This window comes from Cavia porcellus, unplaced genomic scaffold, assembly GCF_034190915.1.
Source record: "Cavia porcellus strain 051 isolate PalLab524CR breed Dunkin Hartley unplaced genomic scaffold, mCavPor4.1 scaffold_9, whole genome shotgun sequence".
Classification (NCBI taxonomy): domain Eukaryota; kingdom Metazoa; phylum Chordata; class Mammalia; order Rodentia; family Caviidae; genus Cavia; species Cavia porcellus.
Genome location: NW_026947492.1, coordinates 68,441,840 through 68,467,658, shown reverse-complemented (window position 1 = coordinate 68,467,658; position 25,819 = coordinate 68,441,840). Strand labels below are relative to the sequence as shown.

Here is a 25,819-nt window from a genome sequence, read left to right as displayed (position 1 = left end):
TTGCTTTTACATTGATTCAGGATTTACAATATATGAAGTCTATTTTTCTTCCACTAGAGGTCCCTTTTGTATTATATTTTTTTAAAAAAGCCCATCAAACCAATTTTTTCTAATTTTTACAGATTTCCTTATTCATTCCAAGGGTGGGTCTGAGGCTGATCCTCACATCTTTCCTCATAAGCATTGTCCATGGTGGGGTATAGAACATCACTGGTATAGAGAGTACTCTGGCCTGTAAACCCCAGGGTGGGCAGAACAATCTCTGAAATGGGGTAGGACTGGTATGCTGTATAAATTATAGTTCCAGCCATGTACTTATTTCCATTCTTCTCTATATCATCACTCCTCCTGTAAATTCATGGCATTTAACAGCCCTTTGAGGCACCTCCTGATGCGGGACACCACCATGAAAGTGTCTTGTTCCTGCCAGTTTCTGAAGATGGGATCTTCTTTGGTAGGATTGCTTCTAAGGATTTCAGCTTCGGTCAAAAAGACAAAGGTGAAGTGAGTGAGCACATATATTTTAGAAGATTGTTCTAAATAAAGAAATGTCAGTAAGAATCTGTTGTATCTCTCAAAGTGATAAATATTGTTATTGATTTTATGTGTATATATATGGACAGCTGCCCCTGAGGAAGAATTAGTGGATGAATCACCATATCATCTGCTCATATTCATTATATACAATTTGTTTTTAGGACTCAGAAACTATTCATCATATCTCAATGGCCACATACAACCTAAGTGGCTACAGCACAGGCCCCTTCATTCTTTTGGGCATCCCTGGACTGGAAGAGTACCATGTCTGGATCAGCGTCCCCTTCTGCTTTATCTATTTAGTGGCCATTGTGGGTAATAGTATCCTTCTTTATCTCATTGTGGTGGAGCATGGCCTTCATGCACCCATGTTCTTTTTTCTTTCCATGCTGGCAACCACTGACCTTATACTGTCCACCACATGTGTCCCCAAAACTCTTAGCATCTTCTGGTTTGGTCCGCAGAAAATCAGTTTTCCTGGCTGTCTCACTCAATTATTCTTTTTGCACTACAGCTTTGTCCTGGACTCGGCTATACTGTTGGCTATGGCATTTGACCGCTATGTGGCCATCTGCTCTCCCTTAAGATATATCACTATTTTGACCTCCAAAACTCTTGTCAAAATTGGTGTGGGCATCTCTTTCCGAAGTTTCTGTGTTTTTGTCCCATGTGTTTTCCTTGTGAACCGACTGCCTTTCTGCAAGACACATATCATTGCTCACACATATTGTGAGCATATAGGTGTTGCCAGGCTTGCTTGTGCTGATATCTCCATCAATATATGGTATGGCTTTTGTGTTCCCATCATGACGGTGATTATAGATGTGATCCTAATTGCTGTCTCCTACACTCTCATCCTACGTGCTGTTTTTCGCCTCCCTTCCCGTGATGCCCGCCAGAAAGCCCTTGGTACCTGTGGTTCTCACGTCTGTGTCATCCTCATGTTCTATATACCAGCATTCTTCTCCATTCTTGCTCATCGCTTTGGACATAATGTACCACGTACCTTTCACATTATGTTTGCTAACCTTTATGTAATCATCCCTCCTGCACTCAACCCTGTTGTCTATGGAGTAAAGACCAAGCAGATCCGGGACAAAATCATTCTGCTCTTTTCCAAAGGGTCCCACTGATGTATGTCTGAAGTCTGTAATGTCAATTTTCCAGAGTATATTAGGTCAAAGACTGGACCTGTGTTCAGCAGTCACAGAGAAAGGGCAGATGAAAAAAGTCCTTACTAATCTGAAATGGGATTTGCTTTCATTGTAGTTATAGGCAAAAGTCTATTCAATCATTCCAGTTATCAGAAAATAATTTCTGAGTTTATAAAATAATAAATAAATTTCTGAGTTTATAAAAAATAAACACCTGTGTTCTTCATGATTGCGCCTAGGTGTTCTTTGTAAAACTCTTAACTGTAAAATGATTGATATCTTATAAAAATCTCTAAAGAATATGAATTGTGTTTTATGATTCATACATCAGAGTAGTAATTCTGTATCATTGTGAGTAGAGACTTCTTTCTTTGATGCTTCTGTGAAGTTCTTGATTTTTCATATGGCAGCTGCTCTCCATTCATTTCTAGGTTATTTCAAGTATAGCTCCTGGCTTATCCTAAGTTTGTAAGTAATACTCACCAAGTAAATTAAATAGCTAAAAATCATGAAATTAGCTGGGCAAGGTGGTGCATGCCTGTAATTCCAGCACTTGGGAGGCTGAGACAGGTGGATTACTGAAAGTTCATGAGACCAACCTGAGCTACAAAAAGAGCTCAAGGCCAGCCTGAACTGTATAGTGAGACCTTGTCTCAAAAAGATAAAAAAAATCATGAAATTATCAAAGTGCAGCTGTTTTTCTTAAGTGAAGGAAAAATTAATAAAACTTGAAATTTTTAATTCGATGTTGAGAAAATCAGGACTGGGGATATAGCTCAGCAGCACAGTGCCTGCCTGGCAAATGTGAGGTCATGAGTTTGATTTCCTGTACAAAAAAAAAAGAAAAGAAAAGAAAACTAAAGAAGATACCTGTGGATGGAGTTTTCCATAAAGAACAAAAGAATAAAGCTAAATCACTGTGGTCTCCAAGATGGAAAAACATGGACAAACTTTGGAGATGATTTGAGACTTGACCAATTTATAGTCCCAAATTTCTTTGATTTTGAATCTTAAGAGGTGTAGTCCCAAGTCAAAAATTGATCTCTGTTTATATGGTTCATAGGTTTTTCACATCCAGTATGTCTTACTTGGTCATAGCAGGTCACTTAGTGATACATTCAGGCAATTAATGACTATTTTTAGGTGTTTGCCAGGTAAATGATAGAAGATGTGTGATTCCCGTTAGTGTCTAATATGCATATCCTCAAAACGTGTCACTTCTCACTAAACAATCTCTTTTAGTCATCATTAAACATCTCTTTTAGTCACTTGATTACCATAGTAATCAAACCCACCATCTCAGGTGACTAATGCCTGAATTCTGGGTAGTTTCTTTGATAGAACTCATGACCTCTTACCAGACAAGCACTTGAACTACTGAGCTAAATTCCTAGCCCAGTTTCTCTTTAGCTACTTTCCAACTTCTACATTATTGCCATAGTCACATAGTGACTTCTACAATTTGCCATAGTCACGTCTTGAACTTTTTATTTTCACAATAACTCTCAGCATTGACTTTCAAAAAAATTTTTATTAGTATGTTTGTGGTACACAATATTTACATTCCTTATGTACAGTTAGTATGCATAGATATCATAGTTGCTTCCTTTTTTCATCCACTCCCCCATGTCTTAACCTAATTCCCTACTATTTATTATTTATCTTTTGTTTTACTCTTTATAATTTTAGTTGCTCATGTAAGAGAAACAATGCAATATTTAAGATTGTATATTTTGTTAATTTTGCTAATTATTATGGTCTCAAGTTGCATCCATTTTTCCACAAATGACTTAGGTTTATGGAAATTACTAAAAACAGAAATGAAAACAAAAACAAAAATTAGAATTCCAGTTAACCTAGCTGTTTTCTTTCTAGGCATCTTACTAAAAGATATTACAGTGATATATGTTTACTCATGTTTGTAGCAGCATAATTCATAATAGCTAAAAGCAGCCTATATGTCTAGCAGTCCAGCATGAACTTTGTTCCTTGAGACAATATTTTGCTATGTAGCCCTGGCTGGCCTTGAACTCACAGTGCTCCTCCTGCCTCAGTCTCTGGGATATTAGGATTATGAATCATAGCAAAAGGAGCAACTTTATTTGTGTAACTCTTTTCTTTTCTCTTTCTTTCTTTCTTTCTTTCTTTCTTTCTTTCTTTCTTTCTTTCTTTCTTTCGTGGCCTTTTTGAGACAAGGTCTCACTGTGCGGTTCAGGCTGGCCTTGAGCTCACTTTGTACCCTGGTTTGGTCTTAAATTTGCAATGATTCTTCCTGCCTCAGTCTCCCAAGTGCTGGGGTTACAGGAGTGCATCACCATGCCCAGCTATTTGTGTAATTCTTAAGCCATGGTGAAAAAGGAATAATTTTTGGAACAAATGGACCTTTAGACTTGAAGAGATTAAAAAGTTCTTTAGAGGGTATCTTCATTAAAAGTCTATCTGGAAAATCCAAACTTTTCATTATTCAGGCTTTCCAGGGTCGAGAACTGGACTGTGGCATTGAGACAGGCAGTGGTTTTGATGACATGCATGCCAGGAAATATGAGTAGAGTGTGACTTCTTGTATGCATAATCCACAGACCAGGTTACGATTCCTGGTGAAATTCAAAGGATGAATCCTGATTCATTCAGTCACTTTGTGCAGTGCTGAAATTGTACGTACACAAGCTTGACTATGTATGTTCTTACTGGAGTTAACTGGAAGGTAGCAATGGAATTTGAGTCCTTTTCCTATGACTCCACTTTTCATGAAAAGAAACAAATTCTATGTATTGCAACCATGCTCACACAGAACCATATTTTTATCACTAAAAATTTGTTGACTTTTTAAAAGTTTGTATGTCAACTGAGGAAACAATATAAATGACACGGTATTTTCTTCTCTAATTGAATACTTCAGAATTATATCATTTCCATAGCAAAAGAACAACAGTGAAGGTTCCTCAAACTCAGAATCAGGTAGTCAAAAGTGAATTTAACTAGGAATAAATAAATATGGATATTGGTTAATCATTATGAAAAGAAATTATTGTAATTTTACAACTTTCATAATTAGCAACATTTTGCGATGTATGCTATGAATTTTCAAATAATTATGAGGAAGATAAACATTGTAGTAGTGACCTTTAGTGACATTTCCCTACACACTAAAGACTGTGCACTCTAGGTTCAGTCAGACTATAGAAATGATGATGTAGACTAATGTATCCTAGACCTTGAAGATCCATGTGCATGGTCAAAGGTTTGAACCTTTATTTTAGAACTGTTGTATGAAAAGAAACCAACTGTATTTGTAAAATCACTTATTATATCTCATGATTTTTGTGATGTTTGTTCAGAATATGTGTTTCTTATTAAAAAATCATGTCTACTATTGACAAGGAAGGAATATATTTAAAGGAAAGTATGAGTAAATTGAGTTGATTTTTTTTTAAGGCTAACATGCCTAATGGAGAAAGGGTCATAACTCTACTAAGATCTACCAGCATGTTTTTTATTTGTTCATTTTATTTTATTTTTTACTTATTTTTGAGACAGAGTCACACTGCATAAGTCAGACTGGGCTTTGAAGTCTCTATGTACCCCAGCCTGGCCTCAAACTCATGGTGATTCTCCTGCCTCAGCTTCCTGAATGCTGAGATTAGAGGAGTGCACCACCACATCCAGCCTTCTCATTTGTTCTTGTACAAATCAGATGAAATTTACACATCAGCAAAATATGTAAAGGTCTACTATGTAAAATCTCAAACTATCACTGGGATGACATGAAGAAATTATATAGAAACAGATTAAAATATTAAAAGAAACACTGGAATGTAAGGAAAGAACAAGTGGATCCTCTGGGGCATCTGTAGTTTGAGAGAAGATGACTTGAGCCTGAGCAGAGATGTGGCTCTGTCTACACTAAGCAGCGCTGCACATGCTGCTCGCGAAAAGCCCTGCCAGGTGATTTCTTCAGGAGCGCAAGGTGTGTGTGGAGGGTACTCCCAAGGCATGTGAAAAAGTGAACCAAGTGGAAATTCCTAAAATAGAGCTTTTCTGAAGAGCCACAGAAAGTGTAGTTTTCTTTGTAGAACTAATAAAATACCTTTCAAATTCTAATGGTGGGAATTGTAAATGAAGGCAATACATAAAATCATATTTCTGTTAGTCCGGTAGAAATTGTTAACCAATTAACCAGAAAAATTTCTGTTTGGCTAGATTCTTATGAAAATATAAGCTCTAAATTCTATATAAATTTATGTTTGTAGTAAATATCCATATAAAACTCATGCAAACTGTCAGAACAAGTCCTTTCCCGTGCACACACACATACACACATACACACATACAGAGAGAGAGAGAGACAGACAGACAGAGACAGAAATGAGCATGGTGGTGTGTGCCTGCAATCTCAGCATGTGGGAGGCTGAGGCAGGAGGTTCTCCAACCAGTCCAAGCTACCTAGTGACTTCAAGACCAGTCTGGACTACAAAGCAAGATTCTGTCTAAAAAAAACAGGAAAAGAAAAAGAAAAACCAAAACAACAGAAACCAGATTACTTTATAAAGGGACAGAAAGTGTACCCGAGGCAAGAATGTTTCCTCTTCTTATTAAAACTCATGGCTCATAGTGCATCAAACAAAAAACTGGTATACATTTAACTGGCATTTAAAACACTTAAATTATTAACATGTTAATTGTAGAGAGTAATGGGTTTCATAAGAACATTTATATGCATGTATTATGTCTCTGCCTTTCTTTTCTTTCCCCTCCAGGCCCTTCTGCTGTTCTCCATAATCCCTCTACTACTTTCAGTTTGTCTCTTTCATTTTGTTTCTACATGTGAAAGAAAAGGTACAATACCTATTTTTCTGTATCTGTATCTGCATTATTTGGTGTAATGGAATGTCCTCCAGTTACATTCATTTTTCTGCAAATGAGAAGATTTCATCCTTCTTTATTGCTAAATAATTCTCCATTATGTACCTACAATTTTATCTGTTGGTTGACAGGCACTAAAACTGATTCCATATCTCAGCTATTATAAATAATGACGCAAGGAACATAGGTATTTAGATACGTGTTTTGTATGTTGCTTTGATTTCCTTTGGATATATAGCCAAAAGTGGGCGAGCTAGATCATGAGAGAGGCAAATAAACAAGAAAATGAAGAACTAAATTTATTGCCTTGCAATAGTAATATGATAAGTAAAAAAATGAAACTGAATATCGTTATGGACAAAACTGAGCAAAGAAGACAGCGGCAGAGAGGAAAACAAATACAAATACCTGGGGGACTGGAAAAGCTTGATTAAGTTAAAGGCAGACACAGACTCTCTGAGGTGTGGGAGAGCAAGTCAGGGGATCAGGCCGGAGATTTGGGGTGCAGAGTAGCAGGGTCAGAGCCGCCAGGCCTGGAATCACTCTTAAGCTCATTTTCAGAAGAGGAAACAGAAGTCCACTGAGTGAAAATAGTGGATTTTTCTATGCTACACATTGAGGAAGTTATTAATGGAGAGACAGAATAAAAGTCTTCTAACTTCCAAGTTCAGAAATGTTCTCATAGAATACAGGCTCATGCTTGTGAAAATAGGGGGGAAAAGTTAAAGATAGCAGAACCTGCTTCTATGGTAGATATGAACTTTGGTTATCTTTTTAAAATTTAAGTATTTTGGTTATTTTTCTTTTTAATTGAGAAATAAATTATGCATATGTGTAGAGCATAACAGGATATATTATTATTATTATAATTTTTTATTTTTTTGTGTGGTACTGGGGATCAAACTCATAGCCATGTACTTCCCAAGAAGGCTTTTATACCAGAGCTAAATCCCCAGCCCAACAGGATATTATTATACATGCATATGTTGTGGAGTACTTTAATGAGGCTAATTAACATAGACATTACAACACATATTTCTTTGTAATGGGAACATTTAAAATCTCTTAGCAATTTTGAAGTATACAATATTTTTATAAACCACAGTCCTATGTTATATAATGTCTCATTAGAATTTATTTCTGCTGTCTAACTTAAACATTGTACCCTCTGATTAACAACTTCATTTCCTGCTTCCCACCATTCTAGCTTCTGGCAACCAGCATTCTACTTTCCTTCTCTGTGAACTCAGTTATCTTAAAGTAAACCACACTCAACCGTATGGGGATTCTGCTTCCTGTGCCAGCTTGCTAAAAACACTCCCAGATCAAGAAGATTGTCTGATACTCTCTTATGCTTTTCTGGTAAACTCCATCTTGCTTGGAGCATCATTTAGCCCAGAGTTGATATTTTAAAACTTATTGAGGAAATAATAAATAAATTGATTCTGAACTCAGATAACATTGATCTCGACAAAATGCTGATGAGAGCCTGAGGCAGGAGGGTCACAAGTTTAAGTCCAGTCTTGACAACTTAGCAAGGCTGTGTCTTAAAATTTTTTAAAAAATTACAAAGGGCTAGTTCAGTGTAAGGACCCCAGGTTTAATTGTCAGTATTGGAAAAATAATCCTGAGACCAGACAGTTTTCTTATTTTGCAAAAACACTAAATGTTCAAATGGTCAAGCATGCAATAGCAATTTTTTCCTTAATAAATATTGTTCTTTATTAGGTAGCAACTTTTTGGTTTTTATTGGCTTCTGCATTGCCAAACAATAAAGGGAGGAGTTTTGAGTTCAACACATTAAACTTTATGTAATTGTCCACTTTTATTATAGTATTAAACACATTAGGTTTAATTGACTTGCCATTTGTATACCACACATTTGATTTACATTTTGGTGTAAACTCTATAATTTTGCTAACTACTAAAAGGTATGTATTTCCTATGTCTGTCACTGTTTCATCAAAATGTACTTTTATAACAACTTAAAAGCTGTATTTGCTCATATTGCCTCATGTATAATTTTATATAAGATTCAGAGTCAGCAAACTAACTAGTTGTAAAAGCAGTTCTTCACATTACTGTCAAGTTCAAACTGCACATATAATAATCATGCTAGCAAATAGTCCATATTCCCTTCCTTCTGACGGACATCCCCACTTCGATGAAGAGAATGCAGAGGCTGTACCACCAATAGAGGGATTAGACTTGGACAACAAAAATGAATTCCCCATGTGTCTGGATTGATGCAGAAACATTCCATCCAGAGGAGAAAGTACTGTCAGAAGAGCATAATGTTCAGATGAATTTTGACTCAAAATGTGTTTAACAGTGAGGTAACTGGGAGTTTATTGATCTCTCAGAATCCAAATTCTTATGGGAAAGTTAGACTGTTAAGACACTCACTGTGGAGTTTACGAAACATCTTCTATACCATATTCAAGCCCAGCTATTTCATAAACTCCACAGTTTACTTCTGATCCTCAATTAACCTCAGTTAAACTCCACAGGTTTAACCCTTATCTTCACCTTACTAAAATCTCTAGCATATCTCTTCTTTCTCAGGCCCCATTTATGCCCTGCAGGGACAGAGCCAGATGGAATGGGAGATGGAGCTAGATCCTGTGCATCCTGCTTTTAATCAGACTGCACTGCCCTCTGGGCCTGGGCCATTTTTCTTGCTGGAGATGCCAAGACTTAAGTTCCTGCATGCCTAGCTTTCTGTGTATCTGCTATACATGGAAGCTGTGATAGGGAATTGCCTTCTACTGGGGCTGGTAGCAACTGACAAGGAATTTTAGACTCCCATATATCAGCTGCTACGGCTTCTGGCAGCTGCTGACCCAATTCTGGCAATGCCCAAAGCTTTAGTGGTTCCCTGGGACTTGTGTGAGATCTCCTTTGGGCCTATCTAGGCCAGCTCTTTGTTGCCCATTGGCTTTCATTGCTGAGTCCTCTGTGCCCCTTGCCATGTCTGTGGACAGCTATGTGGCCGTTTGTTAGTCTCTGGGCTATGGGGCTTTGCTGGCCTAGCACGTGGTAGGTATAGTGACTATAGCTGCTGTGACTCATGCTGTATCATGGCACCTCTTGTGGTCCTGCTACAGAGACTGCCTTTCTGTGGGTGGAGGGCCTTACATACAACAACTGTGAGCATATGAGTGTGACTCACCTGGTGTGTGATGACGCATGCTGCAATGTCTGGTATGGACTGGCCACCACACTATTCACTCCATGATTGGATCTGGGGCTCACAGGTCCATCCTGTTTCTTCATACTCTGTGCTGTCTTCTACCTGCCATCTCATGGTGCCCATCACAAGGCCTTGGGTGCCTGTGGGGGTCCATGCCAGCATCATTGTTCTCTTCTACACAGCTGCCCTCTTTTTTCTAGCTCACCATTTTGGTCACCACACAGTACCTGGCCATATCCACACTCTCCTGGCTAACCTGTAAGTGATGGTTCCCCTGACCCTGATTCCTGTGGTCTATGGAGGACGGACCAGCAGATTACTGAGAGGTTTAGGCACTTTCTTTGGCTCTTCTGAGCATTGGGGAAGGGACTATGGGAAGATTTCCTCATAGGAATAAACATACTCTGTGTATTCTCTAGTGTGAGCTCTTAGAAGTGTAAGCAATGTTGCAGGACTCACCTGGGTAGAGCTCCAACCAAGATACCAGCATATGCTGCTCCTGTGTGGCCGCATGCTTACTCTGATTTATCCGATTCCCTATCACAAAGGAAGTGTAGTCAGAACCGGCCTCTCTATGTATTGCTGTATCTGTACTCTACAACTCTATTTCTGCTCTTTACAGCTCTATATTGACCTCCATAGTTACAACACACACATGGAACTGGACTACAACATATGTGCAGGGAGGACCAGGACATAGCCTGGGGACTAGAAGCTTTTTTTTTTTTTTTTTCATCACTGTATCCACACGAATAGAGCTGGAATAATGAAAGGTGATTCTGAGTGGGGTTTTGTACAGTGTCTGGCAGGAACTCTATGCTTGCTGAAGACATGAAGACAGAAGGGTCTGAGAAAATGGTACGATGTGAATAAAGTAGAACACAGCTATGGAAAGTGATTTTTTTTTCTGACCTGGGTAATTGTTATCTTGGGCACTGTATGGAGAAACAGTGGACATCCCTAGGCTGGTTCTCATCTTTGATTAGATGCTGAGGCTACTCCTGCTTTTCTATCTGTGTCACTGGTGAGCTGTAGTTGATAGTATATGGGAAGATGGCTCAAGCATCCATTGGCATGCTTTTTGCTCTATTCTCTCACCTGTCCTCTCTCTCCCTTTCCCTGTAAGGTAGTGTGGAGTTAGTGACACCCTCCCAGACACTGCTCCTGGACCTATTTACTACTGCATGTACTTTGTGTTTTTTAACCCATATTTATATTGTTTTGCTAACTTCTGTTTTCACTAGAACTCATGATTTTAGGAAGGGCAACTAGAGCAGTTGATGGAGAGTAATCTCTAGCCTTGGCAGGAAGAGAGTCATTAAGTATGGTACCAAGCCTTCATGTGTCTACTAAGAATATGCTATAGAAAGAATCCCAAAAGATGAGATGAATAACAGATGACTTTAATGTTATGTGGCCGTAGTATCTGAAATCAGAAGTGCTATGAAAAATACAACAGCAAAGGATACAGATAGGAAAGTGGGATCATACACTGTCATTAGGAAATCATACAAACATACACAGGGAATCTGGCCTTTCTTAGGTGCCTGGGTGATGTAAGACCTCTCATTGCCTATGAAGTACTCATGGCAGAGGAAGAAAGTAATTTAAAGTGATTGGTACTAGTGGCACTGAGTTGTGGTGTCTTGTCTAGGATTCAGGAAAGAAAATATTCCTTCTCTACAGGAATGCCCACTTGAGAAGTCAGAGAAGTTAAAGCTGTACATCTCCTTATGGAAGATAAAAAATGTTAGGGAGAGGCTTTCCTGGAGGACTAGCAGTGACCAGGCAGCAATACTGGGGAAAGTAGGAGGAGCATTTGATAGTAGAGTGGGATTGACAAGTTTAGAGGACCTAGGACAGTAGAGGAAGCTGATTACCAGGGGCAAGGATGGGTATATAACAGAGCAGTTCAGTGGAATGTTGCTGAAACAATCTTCCCGGGGTACCTCTTGGCTCTTGTTCAAGTGAAGTAAATGGCTTCTGTCCTGAAGATTGAATGGGTAGGGTTGTGTTTCTTTCTATAGCCTTCCCTTTCTCACAGCTGAGAGAAAGACCATAATTTCTACTCAAAGGGACCCATTTCAAGGCCCCCACAGGGCATCTCAAGTTTGTCTTAATCTGTTTGGACAAGTGGGGCTTGCAGGGGAGGGGCAGATCTCAGCCTGGGGATGGGCAAGCATGAGCTAGTTTGTAGTGGGAAACCACTTCCATTCATATTATGGAGGCACCCATTGTTATGTTCCTCTTCCCTACCGTTAGGCCCTCCCCACATCCTCTCAGGTTCTCAACCCTTTTAGATATTGAAATTTGTGCCCCCTCCAACTGAAACCATTCATTTGCAGTGGAGATAAAAGCCCAGGAGAACCCCAAGTTCTTACTCCACTTCTTCAGCCTGATTGAGGTGCAGCCTGTCTCAGCTCTTCTGGTCACTCTACTGTCGCCGCCTATGGTGGTCTCAGGAGAGCCTGCAGTATAAGCAGTGAGTGAAAACACCCCCAAGAGGTTCGGAAGATTGACCTGTGCTTTGGGTTGACTTCTGTCCCTGCTGTAATTCTGGTCAGGAACTGCCAGGTGCTGGCAGATTGAGAAGATAGAACTGGGAAGGAAAGGAAGGAGGCTGGGACATGTTTGCTTTGATTTTCTCTCTGCTTAGATGGGGATAAAGTGGAAGAAAGAAAACAATAGAGAAAAGAACTCTAAATATACACCCTGCTCAATTATCAGGCCTCATTTTGTGCAATAAGCCTGCCAACTTCTTCCTAGAGCTAAGGGTGACCTGCCCAGGCTGCCACAGAGTCTGTTTTGGCTCCATTATCCTTCAAAGCTAGCTATTTTACTGGAGTGAAGGCACAGCTAGGCTATGGGTCCAGAGACCCTCCAGGTGAGACTCATGAGGGAAGTACAGAAGTGATACATTTAATTCCTGAATGCTCTCTAAGGAAATCCCAGTTGGTGTCCAGGCTTAATTGAGAAATTGGGAAGAAGTCTTCTATTTAGTGCACACGCAACCACCTTTCAGATGGGAATGGCAAGATGGTCTGAGAGAACTATGATAACTAATCCAGATGATTCTACTGTACACCAACAGCCACCATAGCATTATTTATGCTCTCTAGGTCAATCAATCAATCAATTAATCAATCTGTGTGTGTGTGTGTGTGTGTGTGTGTGTGTGTGTGTGTAAAGCAACAATATAAATATTATAATTTCCCCTGTTATACACCCAAGGACACTGCAACACAAGAGAGGTTAAGTAATTTACCCAATGTCAAGGGCCAGAAATATAACTCAGGAAATGTGATTGTAGAATCAGTGCGTTGGGTTCGATGTGAGTGTGAAAGTCATATAACAGGCAAGGTGAAGAAGAATCCACATTACACATCTTTTAGCCCCTGAAACTTCTTCAATTGCTCTAAGGAGCCAATGCAAGGGGCATTTGCTGTCTCATTTCACCTCTTGGGCCTGTGCTGCATACCTGCCTTAACACTACTTGCAGCTTGCTGCCATTTGAAGAGTCAGAGCACAGGATCAAAACAATTGTGTAACCTAGGGACAGCTTGCAGCCTGTCACTTATTGATCATTTGAGTTCAGTGGGTTTTTTTAAGGTCTCAGATTTTTTTGGAATAAAAAACATGAATTCAAACATGAAGTCCTGAGTTGCATTCCTGATACCTCCCCCATAAAGCTATTGAAATACGAATTCATATTCCCATTATGCAATGTTTTTGTGAATGTTAAACTGTATCAGTACAGCCTCGGATGACTTGTGGTGCTGTCACAGGTAATTCCGTTGTTTGATGATTAGGGTTTCTCTGTTGTCAAGACAAGGTGATTTGTAGGTATCTACAAACTCCCAGGACAGGGATACTGTGCAAAACTGAAGCTCTTTAATCCTGTTCCCTCACATTGTTCTGAGAAAAGCTTTGCTGTCTTACACAGAGCCTTAGGGGAAAATCAGAATCCATCTATGAGAGCTAAAGGCAGGCCTAGCCAGGCCATGAGGTAGGATGAACGTGACCCAAACAACAGGAGATTAAAAAAAAGATACAACTTCAGTTATGGGAAATTAGCAGAAAGATGGCTGAACCTACTTTTGTAAGGATGTCTAGATAATCAGAAGGAAACTCTGGGGTGTTTTGTGCACTTCCCTCCTCACACTCCACAGCAGGATCAGTCCTTCTCTACCCTGTATTTGCATAAAAGTGCACTGTGGCCCAAAATACTCTATTATGCTTCTTGTGCCTCTGGCCATGCTTTTTTTTTAAAATTTTATTTAAGGAGGAAAAAAAAAAAAAACAGAGAAAGGGTACAAGTTATACAGAATTTCAGAACAAATAAACAGTAGGAAATCACTAGTTAATTACATATTGTCATCTTAGAAATAGTTGTTGAAGTTACAAAATTAAAGCATATAGAGGGGACTTTCAAACAGTGAGACTGCAAACAGTTTTGTTCAATGATCCAACACAACTCAGTAATATGATTATCTATCTTATACACTTAAATATATATGCAGTTATATCTTTTAGAGAACTTCCTTTCTTTTGTACAATGACAATTACACATTTTGGGTTTTATTACTCCCATAGTTCTTATTACTTTTTTTTTTTTTTTTTTTTTTTGAAGAAAGTGAAACCAAATGTGACATACCAGGACAGACTCAGTCAAATCAAAAGGATGGACATAATACATAATGTAAAAACAAAATACAAGGTGATCAACAATGGTTACCATAATGCCTCTTGTTATCTTAAAAAGAATTGCCTATATCATCAGTTATAATAAAATTGAACAAAACAGTAAAGAATAGGACCAATAAAACCAAAACATTGGAGACATTAGAGGACTTCAAAAGAAGATAATAGTCAACCAGAATGGGCATCACAATGAATCTTATTGTCTTCATAGTTGTTGCCTATACTTTCAAACTTGGTACTATCTAGCATAACAGAATAGAGGAAAATCAGTCAAAACAAGATGGTGAGAGCAATACCGAGTTTCAAATCAAGTTAATAGGAAATTAAAGTGGGTTACTATAATATATCCTGCTATTTTTTTATTTATTTTTACCTTAATTAAAAGGATAAAAATGAAAAAGATAATAAAAAGGAGATTGAGATAAAAAAGAGGGCACAACAACAAAACAGCGCAGGTCAAAACATAGCCATTTAAGCAAAATAGTGTTTCACCACAAGATAATCTTGTCATAATAGTAATTACCATAGCCTCTTCCCTTAAAATCTTTGGGTATAACTTCGTGTACTGTAGCATCAGACGTATCAAGACAATGTAAAACCGTTCAAGAGAATGACAGTATTACAGGGTATTTAGAATCAACTAACAGAGAATGAACAATGGTTTCTGTATAATCTCTTGTCTATAAAAGTTTTTGTTTATATTATCATATATAATAAAATCCAATAAGATACAACATGTTAAAACCAATGGAGACAGAAGAACAAAAGCTTGATGGGACTTCAAAACAAGAGGATATTAAATCAGCACTACCCTATTATGATGTCTTGTTTTCTTCAAAATGGCTGTTTCTACCATCCAACCTTCTCTGCCTCATTTCTGTTGAGCTCTTTTTCTGTCACTAGTTGTCAGTTTGTCCTCTTCATTTTGCCACCTGCTCCATTCATTGTGTCCGCTCTGCCACTGTTTCTGGAATCTTGGTATTTTTCATTTTTAGAATATCCTGCAGTAATCTCTGTAGAGTTGAATTGGTGGTTGCAAATTCCCTTAGTTCCTCTTTATCCTGGAAGCACCTTGTTTTTCCATCAATTTCTACAGACAGTTGTGCAGGATATATCAATCTTGGCTGGAGGTTATTATCTTTCAAAGCTTCCCCCCATGCTCTTCGTGATTTGATGGTTTGTGCCAAGAAGTCTGCTGTAATTCTGATGGGTGTTCCCTTGTAAGTGATCTGTTTCTTGTCTTTGATGGCTTTTAATATTCTGTTCTTATGTTGGATTTCTGGAATTTTGATTATTATATGCCTGGGTATAGCTCTGTTTGGGTTGTAGGTGGCTGGGGTCCTGTATGCCTCATAATCTGAGTATTTTTACCTTTTGCTAAATTAGGGAAATTCTCCTGGATTATTTCTGTGAATAGCTTTTGTAGTTCATTTGTTTGAGTCCCTACTTCTTGTTTTATGTTCTTAATTCTTAAGTTATAGATCCTCTTACCATCTTGTAGTCTTTGTATTATTGCTGTTTGTTTTCTTGTTATTTTTAATAAGTTTTTCATTTGATGCTCCCACCTTACAAATCTGTCCTCCAATTCTAATAATCTATCCTTAGTTTCTTTCAAGCTGTTATGCTAGCTTTCAATGGAGTTTTTAGTTTCCTGGTAATCTCTTTGAACCTGCTTCACATATTCTATGTTTTCTCTATTTTCTCCATCAAACAATTCTCCCCTTTTTTCTGTTCTTCCATTTCACCATCTGTTTTTTTTTTTGGGGCGGTGCTTAGCATTTCTCTAACTATTCTACTTATTTCTTGCTTTATTTCATTAAATACTTCATTTTTGAACTCATCTATGAGGCTCCGGAGATACCGCTTTATGTCTATAGGTGCTGTGTTTGATATTGCATGTTTTCCAACTTCATTCTCTTTTGCATTTACCTTTCCTGCATCAGTGTTCTCAGGATTGGGGACTGAGGACCCTTTCTTGTTGCTCCTTTTTCCCATACTTTTTGTTCCTTCCATACAAGCGTATGTAGGAGGCCCAGTTTTTTTTTTCTCTTTGTCTGTTACAGTTTGTTTGAATCCCCAGGCTAGGTGTTCCCACCCACTGCAGTGTAGTAGGGAGACACAGACCTGGGCAGCCTCTGCTGGGCCCGTCCCTCCAGGTCAACCTACCGAAGTCTTCACTGCTAGGGTGCACCGCCGGGCGCAGAGACCTGATTTGGGCTAGCCTACTGGATCTTAGTCCGTGCCATCACCAGGCCAAGCGCTCTCCACCACTCCCGCTTGAGAGGGGAATATGCGATTAAAGTCACTGCAGGGCCCTGTTCTGGCTAGTCTGCTCATTCCCAGAATGTCCTCTGTTGGGAGCTTCCTAGTCTATGAAAGGGTCCCCATTTCTCTCACTCACCGCAGGTCGATGCAGGGCTCCCTGCCAGTCCCGCTCTCAACACTGTTTGGTTCGCAGATTCCAGCTCTCAGAGCTTTCATGCGTCTCTCTCCCTGCTGTGTGGGTTGGGACGAAGTATCGGCAGCAGGAAATTCAAATTGTGGCTTCCAATGTCACGGGCTCCAGCTTCCGCATTGAGATTTTATCTGTTCCTGTTATAGCATCAAGATTGCATTTCCAGTTGGTTTCTCTCAGCTTAGTTTGTTCCTGGGTCGCAGGGTATATCTCCCCTCACATAGGACTCCTCAGATGGCACCACTCCTGGATTCTAAACTGGTAATCTCAGAGAGCCTCCGTGGCTGCTGTTATTTGTCCACCATGTTCTCCCGGATCTGGCCATGCTTTTGTAGCTGGCAAGAAGTGTGCCAAACTTGGTGGATGAGGGCGGCATCTGACAATGTGTGGTCCTCCTGCCCAACAACTCCATCATGCAATGGCTATAGGAACTATGAAGTGCAATGTAGGAGCTTTTTGGCAAGTATGTGCAAGAGATGTCCAGGGCAAGTGCTGGAGCTGTAGGCTGGGGCTGAAGCTAGGAACTGGAGTTATCCAAGCATAGCCTGTATTGTGTTCAGTGAGGGATGAGTCCTGATAGGTGAGCAAAAGCTTTAAGAAGTGCAGGCCTTATCTTAGAAATTAATCCTTAGAATGAAGGGAAAATTAGGAAAAAGCTTTGGTCGCTCCAGTGGTAGTAGTAGTATAGAGACGTTTATGTGGGGGGTGCTGTCTACATTAACAGCTTAATTATTGGCTATGGGTCCACTGGATATATTCAGTTGCTTATTGTTTCTTTTCTTAGAGAGCTCCTGGGGAAGCTGGGAGGGATGCAATTAGATTGGAACCTCGGAGTCTGTCCATTCATTCTTTCACTCACTAAGGGGACTGTAATCAGGAAAGGAAAACAAAACATGTAAGTGGTGTGAGCATAAAATACTTCTTGCAGGAAAAAGAAGGATATGAGGTACTAAACTGTGAAGCAGGGATAACACTAAAACCCATATCAAAGGCTTAACCAAAGCACTACACTAATAGAGGCAAATAAGATATGAGTATTTTGCAAGCTGTGTGTCCCAGGGGGTGGGGGATGAAAATGAATAGGAAATGCATACTTGGGCCAGTGAGTATGTACATGTCACTGAAGATAAAGGCAATCAGGCTTTGGCGATAGTGTGCTGAGGGAGAGGGCAAGAAAGATCTGGATGGGAAAGAAATCTTCAACTTCTTTGTTTTATGTAGCAAAGAGAAATACATACCAGAATTGGTATATTCTCACACTGGGCACATGCTCTATGCACACACGCATGTGGATGTCTGCTATTCAGGCATGTACACTAATCTGTATTCATCAATCAGGCAAATGGACAGTGGGCATAGATACACTTCATACTTCTCTCTGTAGTTTGTGTGTTCTGCTTGCAGCTCACACTTTGCTTGCTTTTCCTTCTAGGTTTTTTTGCTCATAGAGGCCCCCAGAAGGCCAGCAGACCTCTTGTGATGCAACTCAGTTGGAGCGGCTTATCCTACAAGGTAGGTGCCTGGGGAGATGACTCAGCACCCAGTTCAACCTCTTCTTTTTACAGGGTGGCCCTCATCTGTCCAGGTAGCAGATAAGTCCTGGATGATATGTTTTCTGCAACCAAGTTCATTGCAGATGTCTCCTACCCTTGATTTATTTATTATTTGTAACTCTTGCCCAGCTTCCTCTATTTTAGGGATGTGTCTGTATAAATCTATTCTAGACCTAACAGTCTACTTCCTAACAGTCTTCTCATAGGACAGTTGTGGCCCAGGCTTCCCTCAGTACCTTAAAAATACACTGACTGAATTTTTAAAATTTTATCGTGATTTAAAGAGGGTTTTATCTCTAGTATGATCTTAACTCAAGGATAAGTTCTTCTATACCTTTGTCTTACAAATCTGGAGAATGGCACTCACCAAACTTGAAACTTGGAGTTAAACTGACCTGAGTTTGATTTTCAGTATTGCCACTTATGCTAAGTGACCTTAGAGAGAAGGACCTATTCTTAATCATCTGTAAAATGAGGACTAGAGAGAGTCCATCCTGGTTCTCATCTTGGTCCAGGAAGTTTACATTTGTAATTCCATAGAAAAGTTATTGGAGCTTCAATAACTTAATTCCAATCTACCACTTCCAGTGCAACTCATAGCAGGAATAAAGACACTAAGATATATTTATAGTTATGGGGAGCCAAGGAAGCCAAGTGTTATAGTTAAGTCTGGCCAGGATGGTGGTTTATTGAACGAAGGCCTTGACCCAGGGCCCAACCTGGATTTTATTAATTCATAACAGAGGAGTGGTTTGAGGATAAGTGACTGTGAGAATGGTGAGAAATATGTGAGTACTGTGAGCTGGGCCAGGCAGGAGGCATGAAAGCACCTCTGCAATATGCAGAGGAGGGGTTGGGGGTTTAGCTCAGTGGCACAAGGGCCTGCCTGACAAGCATGAGATTGTGAGTTTGATCCCTGGACCAGGAAAAAAAAAATAAGAGGAATGGATATGTAGAAAAACCAATCTGCATAACACAGTAGAGGGAATATCTAATGTTTTGCGATCTGTGTTTAAGTTCTGATGTGTAAACTTTTCTGCTTTCAGAAGTCATAGTATCTTATCTTGAGGCTTGATGCCAGTTGACAGAGTGGAGTGGTGGCTCTTCATTCTGCTGGCTCAGTCATGGAGAGTTTTTGGGGAGTCATGGGGTGAGGAAACAGCTACTATTGCCTAGCTTCAAAAGTTACCCATCAGCACCTTGGCTAGCCCTACTTACATTGCTTAAAGCCAACTGAAGGGATAAATAAATGGCCTAGCCAGCTCCATACATATCAGTACATGGAGATAGGACCAGGTTTAGGCAAAATGGAGGCAACTGTTCTTTATTCAAGGAGAGTCATCCAGGTGGTCTTTCACAGAGGATAATTAACTTTACGATCAGTACATGAAATGACATAGAAAAGTATGGAGAACATAATAGGGGCTGAGAAAAATGTGTTAAAGTTTATGAATCAATAAATAGATAACTGAACTATTGGACATGTCAGCCTGGCTAGAGAGTTGGGCATAATTCATGAAGTGTTTAAAGTAACCACATGTATAGTTATGTTATAAACTCATCCAAGAGGGATATATGTGGATTGAATCAGTCATTGAAGAGCCCCAGTTTAAGCTATCTGAAAAAGATGAGCATTAGTGACAGTGGCTCTCCATTTATACACAAACTTTGCACATGATAGTTATCAATATGTCTGTGCTTTATGAATCCTCTCAAAATTCTGGTTGGTGAGTTAGCACTTAATGCCAAATGTTTAGAAATGGGAATTCTCCTAAGTCAGAGTAATCACATAAGTACACACTCCTTGGACCCAGCTCCAGTACTGTATCTTGTACAGGAACTGATACTTCAAGGGTAGATGGAGGCAGTAGATTCTAGGTAGAGGAGAGTGTTCATAAATAAGGAAACATAATTACAGCTATTTTTAGATTGTTCATTTGGATATACTGTAAAGTTTTGCATAATTTTGGCCAGTCCTGAAAATCAATGAAGTGGTTTCTTAGTCCTTTTACAGATTTTACTTACAAGCTTTGTAACCTTAAGCAAATTATTTAATCTTTCTGATTAAAGTTAGTATAACTCCCTAATCTGTAAAAGTAAAACTTCACGGTACTTTTCTTTTTTTGAGACAGTGTCTTGTTATGTAGTCCAGGCTGGCCTTGAACTTGTGGCAGTCCTCCTACCTCAGCCTCTTAAGTTCTGTGATGACAGGTGTGTGCCACCATGTCTAGTTTCTACAGTGTTTTTATCATAGTTAAATGGTATAATGTAAATATAATAACTAACAGCTACTATATTTGCTATTCATATTTTTAAAATTACTGCTCTATTATTTTTAAAATGATTATTTTATCATAGTATGTAGAAAAAGATGAATTAAAAAGCAATTCTGTTTGACTTGAATGTCTTTACTTTTAACTGGCACACTAGGCTGTCTGTTTTTACAGCATTTTGTTACCTTGATTTTTGCGGTCTATTAAACCTTCTGATGTGTGGGGCTTGACCTGGGTACTTGGGCTACACAAGTCTTATGATGACCTCATGCTGCTGCAGAACTATGAGGAGTAGAAGATGGACTATGGTGATGGCAGTGGCAATACTGTGTACAAGAATGTCATGTACTTTACTGTGGCACCAGCAACATGGTCAAGGTGGACTTTCTTCCAACACCCTGGTGCAGCTTACAATAACCGCTTCTCTTATGCTGGTGTATCCTGGAACATCTTAGATTTTGCAATTGATAAGGAAATACTGTCGGTGCTGTGTGCCACCGAGTAGAGCAAAGGCAGTCTGGTTGTGATCTTCTCAATGCCAGCACCCTGGAAGTAGAGGAAACCTGGACACCAGCCAGTACGAGCCAGGCCTGTCAGGGGTCTGCTTGGCCTGTGGGGTGCTCCATGTCTTACATCTGCTGAGTACTTGCCAAGAGATCATCTTTGCTTTTGATATGGCTACTGGGTAGGAGACCCACTGCACCTTTTGGACAAGATGCTGAGGATGCTGTGTGCATCAATCATTGCCCCTTAGACCACAACCTTCTGGAGACCCACTGCACCTGTTGGACAAGATGCTGAGGATGTTGCGTGGCATCAGTCATTGCCCCTTAGACCACAACCTCCTGTGTCTACAATGATAGTTTCCTAGTGAATTACGATCTTATCTTTCCAACACAGAAGCAACAGCCTATCAAGATCATTAGTTCCTAAACCAGTGAACTTTCTAGGCCCTGAGACCTCATCAAGAAGGGTATTTGTAGAAATGTGTCTGTCCTCTTTCTCACCTGTAGGGAGACCACTCCCCAAAATGGCATTGGTCCTTATGATTGAGAAACACTGATTATACCTAGTTAGCTCTTTACATTATCAAATACTGATGGTTCCTATTATTTATGTAATCAAAATCAGTAACACATTAAAGTTTCTTTTAACAAAAGTCTGTGAGAATATGAGAGACAAAAGTCAGAGGGTCTAATATATGAACTTAATATGCATGAGGTCCTGGGTGCAATCCCCTGGAAGTGAAATTATCTTTTCAGTTTCCATTATACACAAAAATAAAATGTTATCCAGAGAAATGAAACTCTCTCTTTCTGGTGTTTGGTATATCATATTCTGTGCTTCAAAACTGTAAATCTGAGACCTAGAATTCTAAGTTTTTGTGTCCTAGTCCAGTGTTAAGTTGAGAGGATCTGATTGGTGTAGATTTGGGAAAGCTGGTCATTGGAGTGTGATATGGAAGTTTTCTCTCAACTTTACAGTCTTTTGGGGACCCTAAAGAGAAAAGAGGCAGGATCTTTTACCGTCTTTCATTAGCTTTATTTTTGAGAATATTTGAAAAGAGGTACTTATCTTGGAGTCTTTCTCTAAGAATTTAGCAACTTATAAATAGTACCTGAATTGGTGGGTACAAGAAACTGAAGAAGAATTTGATATGGATTGGGCTGAGGGCTCCACATTCTCAATAAAGAATGTTCAGTGTGGCTGCAGGAAGTCTGCCTGCAGCTTCTTTGTTAGTCTTTAGCACATTGAGAACATGTGGGCTTAGACTCTTTTTATGTCCCTTAATTGACTGAATAGCACCCACCCTGCCAGACAGGGGTATGGAGAGTACAGGTCCTGAAGCAGTCACACAAAGTCTGCATATGTTTTCATAATATTCAGCTCCCAAATACAAAAATCAAACACCCTTTTCAAATTTGTATAGAACTGAGTATCTGGCACTTTAGTTGTATAAAGCTGGCCCTTAAGGAATGGTACAATGAACCACTTTTACTTCCACATCTTGACTTACAAATGTCTCTCTCTCTTCAGTTTTTGACACAAAAGTGGCCACTTCAGGCTAAGTATAGACACTAAAAGAAATCATTCTAAAAGATCTATTAGGATGGCATGTAGAAAAACACCCATTTGTGAACTGTGTGAATAAAAAGCATATTACAAATAGTGCCCACTCACCATTAGGAGTTGGAACAGCTCCTGTAAGGAGGCTTCTTGGTTAGCCCACTGCTGCTTCTGAGAGAATATTTTCCTTATCACAAGGGAGTACTCTCAATTAAGTGTTGAATCTTGACCCTAGAGAAAAACATGACCTCACTTTCCATGTTCTTGTTCTGTTTTTCCTACTAAGGCCTACTTTCCCCAGATCACTATCAAAATTAATAAGCTCTTCCCCAGGGGTTAGGTTAGTGATGGTAAATCACAGTCCACTGTGGCATGCATGCCATAGATTAGCTACTACTGTCTTAGGCTATATACATAAATCCCAGGAATGTGCTTTTAACAGCAGATTCAGTTGACTGAAGATTTTGGCAATATGCCCAACATCCATTTATAAGACCTACACATAGCGGCACACACAAACACTCATCCTGTGTTTTAAAAACAAAATGTGATTTTTATCTTTTTTCCCCTCTAGGGAATTTGGCCTTCACTTTTCTGGAAGAACTTCTTATTTTATAATAGAGGCTTGCCTCCACCCCTTCAGTTTGGCTTCCTTTCCCACCTAGTCCTGACATATTGTGAGACTTAAGCTGACATCACAATATCCCTTTTCTGAACAGGTCATGCCCTGTGCAGGCAGGGTGGGAGGAGAGGCATCTGTGATGGGCATTGTCACCACTTAGTCCACCGAGTGTCAAGTATGAATCAGTAGCCACACAAGATCTCAACTGGGCTACATCTGGAGAACTGGAGTGAGGGTACAGCATTGCAAAGTATGAACCCCAGCTCTTTTTAGACTGGAATATATGACACCCGCATTGAAGCCCAGCAGAAATATTTGTCTGCCCTCACCCAACTGCCCCTGCTGGTATTTGCTACCTGCCTACCCACTAAACTCCATGTCTCATGTCACCTCTCGAGCACCCAGGACAGACCAGAGCAGGTGTCCTTCAAGTCTTCCTGCAGACAACAGTATGTCTTCAAGTTGCACTCGAGTGATAGTGAAGACACCAGCCAAACAGGAAGACTTTACAGTAGCTGATGACATCTTGGTGAGGCAGTTCAAGGAGAAACTTGCGGCTCACTTTGAATGTCAAATAGATCAACTAGTGCTGGTCTTCATGGGCCGTCTTCTCAAAGACGAGGACACACTGAGTCAGAGGGGCATTACAGATGGCCACACCATCTATCTGGTCATCAAGTCCAAGAATGGCTCCAGATCCCTGGCCCATTCCTCCCAGAATCTGCCAACCAATGACCACTGCCACCAGGACAGGAACATCAAAGAAAATAACAGTGGGGTGTGCCAGACTGCTGGCATGAGTCAAGTGCCAGTGAAATCAGCTCTCTTCATTGAGTCTCATGTACCCAACGTGCAAAACCAGAATCTGGAAGTGGACAATCCACAGCATGCAGCACAGATGCTGGAGAACCTTTGCTTCCAGCAGCTTCTGTCCAATGTGGAGTTCATGCAGCAGTTTGTTTCAGGACATCTAGACAAACAACAATTAATACAGCAGAACCCAGAAGTTGCCCACCTCCTTGACAATTGTGAGAGCCTGTGGCAGACTCTGGAGCTAATCAGGAGCCTTGCCATAATTCAGGAGATAGTGCAGACTCAGCAACCTGCACAGAACTTGGAGCATTCACTGAATCCACAGCCTTACTTGGGCTTAGAGACAATTCCAAGTGGAAACAGTGTCCTGTGTCAGAGCTATGCTGATTTCAGTGACCAAATGTTCAATAGTATGCAAGATCCTTTTGGGGACAACCCTTCTACTGGTCTTCTGGCAGGACAACTAACAGGACAAGTCCAATCCTCAACTCCACCATCATCCCAGGAATGGCAAGACCAATACCCATGTCTCCCTACAACCCGAGTCATCTGCACTGATTCCTGTGGTTTATCCTCAGTCACCTCAACCAATGCCAACCCCAATACACTGAACCATACTTCCAGAACCAACATGATCTCCACTAAGGATCAAAGCCATGTCTGTGCCATTCAGCAGCCAGCTGGGATTCCGATCTTACCTAGCATAGAGGTCATGCAGCAGCTCCAGGAAGAAAACAAGGATGGCTGCGTCTCTGTGTGTAGTTCAGACCAGCAGTTTGAAGAAGATTTCCAGTTGTTGGATGAGCAAGCCACCTCCCAGATCACAGGAGGGATAGCGCAGTTGTTTATAAACTATCCTCACCTGGCAGCTCAGATAATGTTCATGAGTATGACCCCGCTGAGTGAACAGTGTAGGCAGCAGCAGCCCATATTCCTGCAGCAGTCAAAACTTTCTGATCTGCTTTTAGCCCTAGCCAATCCTAAAGCATCACGAGCAATATTGCAGATTGAGGAAGGATTCCAACTGTTGGCCACAGAGGCTCCTATTCTTCTGTCCTGTTTTGTACCTTATTTATCAGACTCGTGTTGGCTTCCTGGTGTCCAATGTAGCTTCCCTGATACAGTGACCAGGACCTGGAATGCCCCAGACATGGCTGAGCCCAAGAGGCCTGAGTGCTGCCACAAATCTGGGGCAGTTCTGCATAGGCTACAGTCTCTAGATGGAAACTCTTCCCAAACTCCACACGCTCCTGAGATTCGTTTCAGGAAGCAGATGAAATTTCTCCAAGATATAGGGTTTGGGAATTACTATGCTAATCTCCAGGCACTCATTGCTACTGAAGGGGACACTAATGCTGCTATTCGCAAGCTGAAGAAATCCTAGGGATTCTAACTTCCACATCTACTTGTCTGCTTTCTACCTGCCTGCTGACAACATTGACCAGCTCAGCTGCCTTTTACTCCTTTCCTGATACTTCCAGCTAGGAGAAATCCTGAAATATAGCAACCAACCAATGCTCTCTCCACTATGTGCTAGGCAACTGGTCATGGCTGGAACATCTGTCAGTAAAATGGCTACACCTACTCA

General features: G+C 40.2%; 2 protein-coding genes and 2 pseudogenes across 3 annotated transcripts in view; all 4 read left to right on the top strand.

The window, feature by feature from the left end:
* The window catches only part of Ubqlnl (ubiquilin like), a 63,990-nt gene extending 38,171 nt beyond the window's left edge, over positions 1–25,819 (top strand). For both annotated transcript variants that reach the window (XM_063256617.1, XM_005001666.2), the window contains 2 exons: positions 18,336–18,415; positions 23,516–25,819. In XM_063256617.1, coding sequence (XP_063112687.1) covers positions 23,702–25,615 — 1,914 coding nt within the window. In that variant the 5' untranslated portion in view covers positions 18,336–18,415; positions 23,516–23,701 and the 3' untranslated portion in view covers positions 25,616–25,819. The remainder of the gene's footprint in view (positions 1–18,335; positions 18,416–23,515) is intronic.
* LOC100716896 (olfactory receptor 52H1) lies at positions 726–1,670 on the top strand. Its single transcript, XM_003465344.3, has one exon. The coding sequence runs from the start codon at positions 726–728 to the stop codon at positions 1,668–1,670; it is 945 nt and encodes a 314-aa protein (XP_003465392.3).
* LOC100717170 (caspase-3-like) lies at positions 3,765–4,521 on the top strand (annotated as a pseudogene).
* Positions 20,998–22,017, top strand: LOC111755523 (olfactomedin-4-like; annotated as a pseudogene).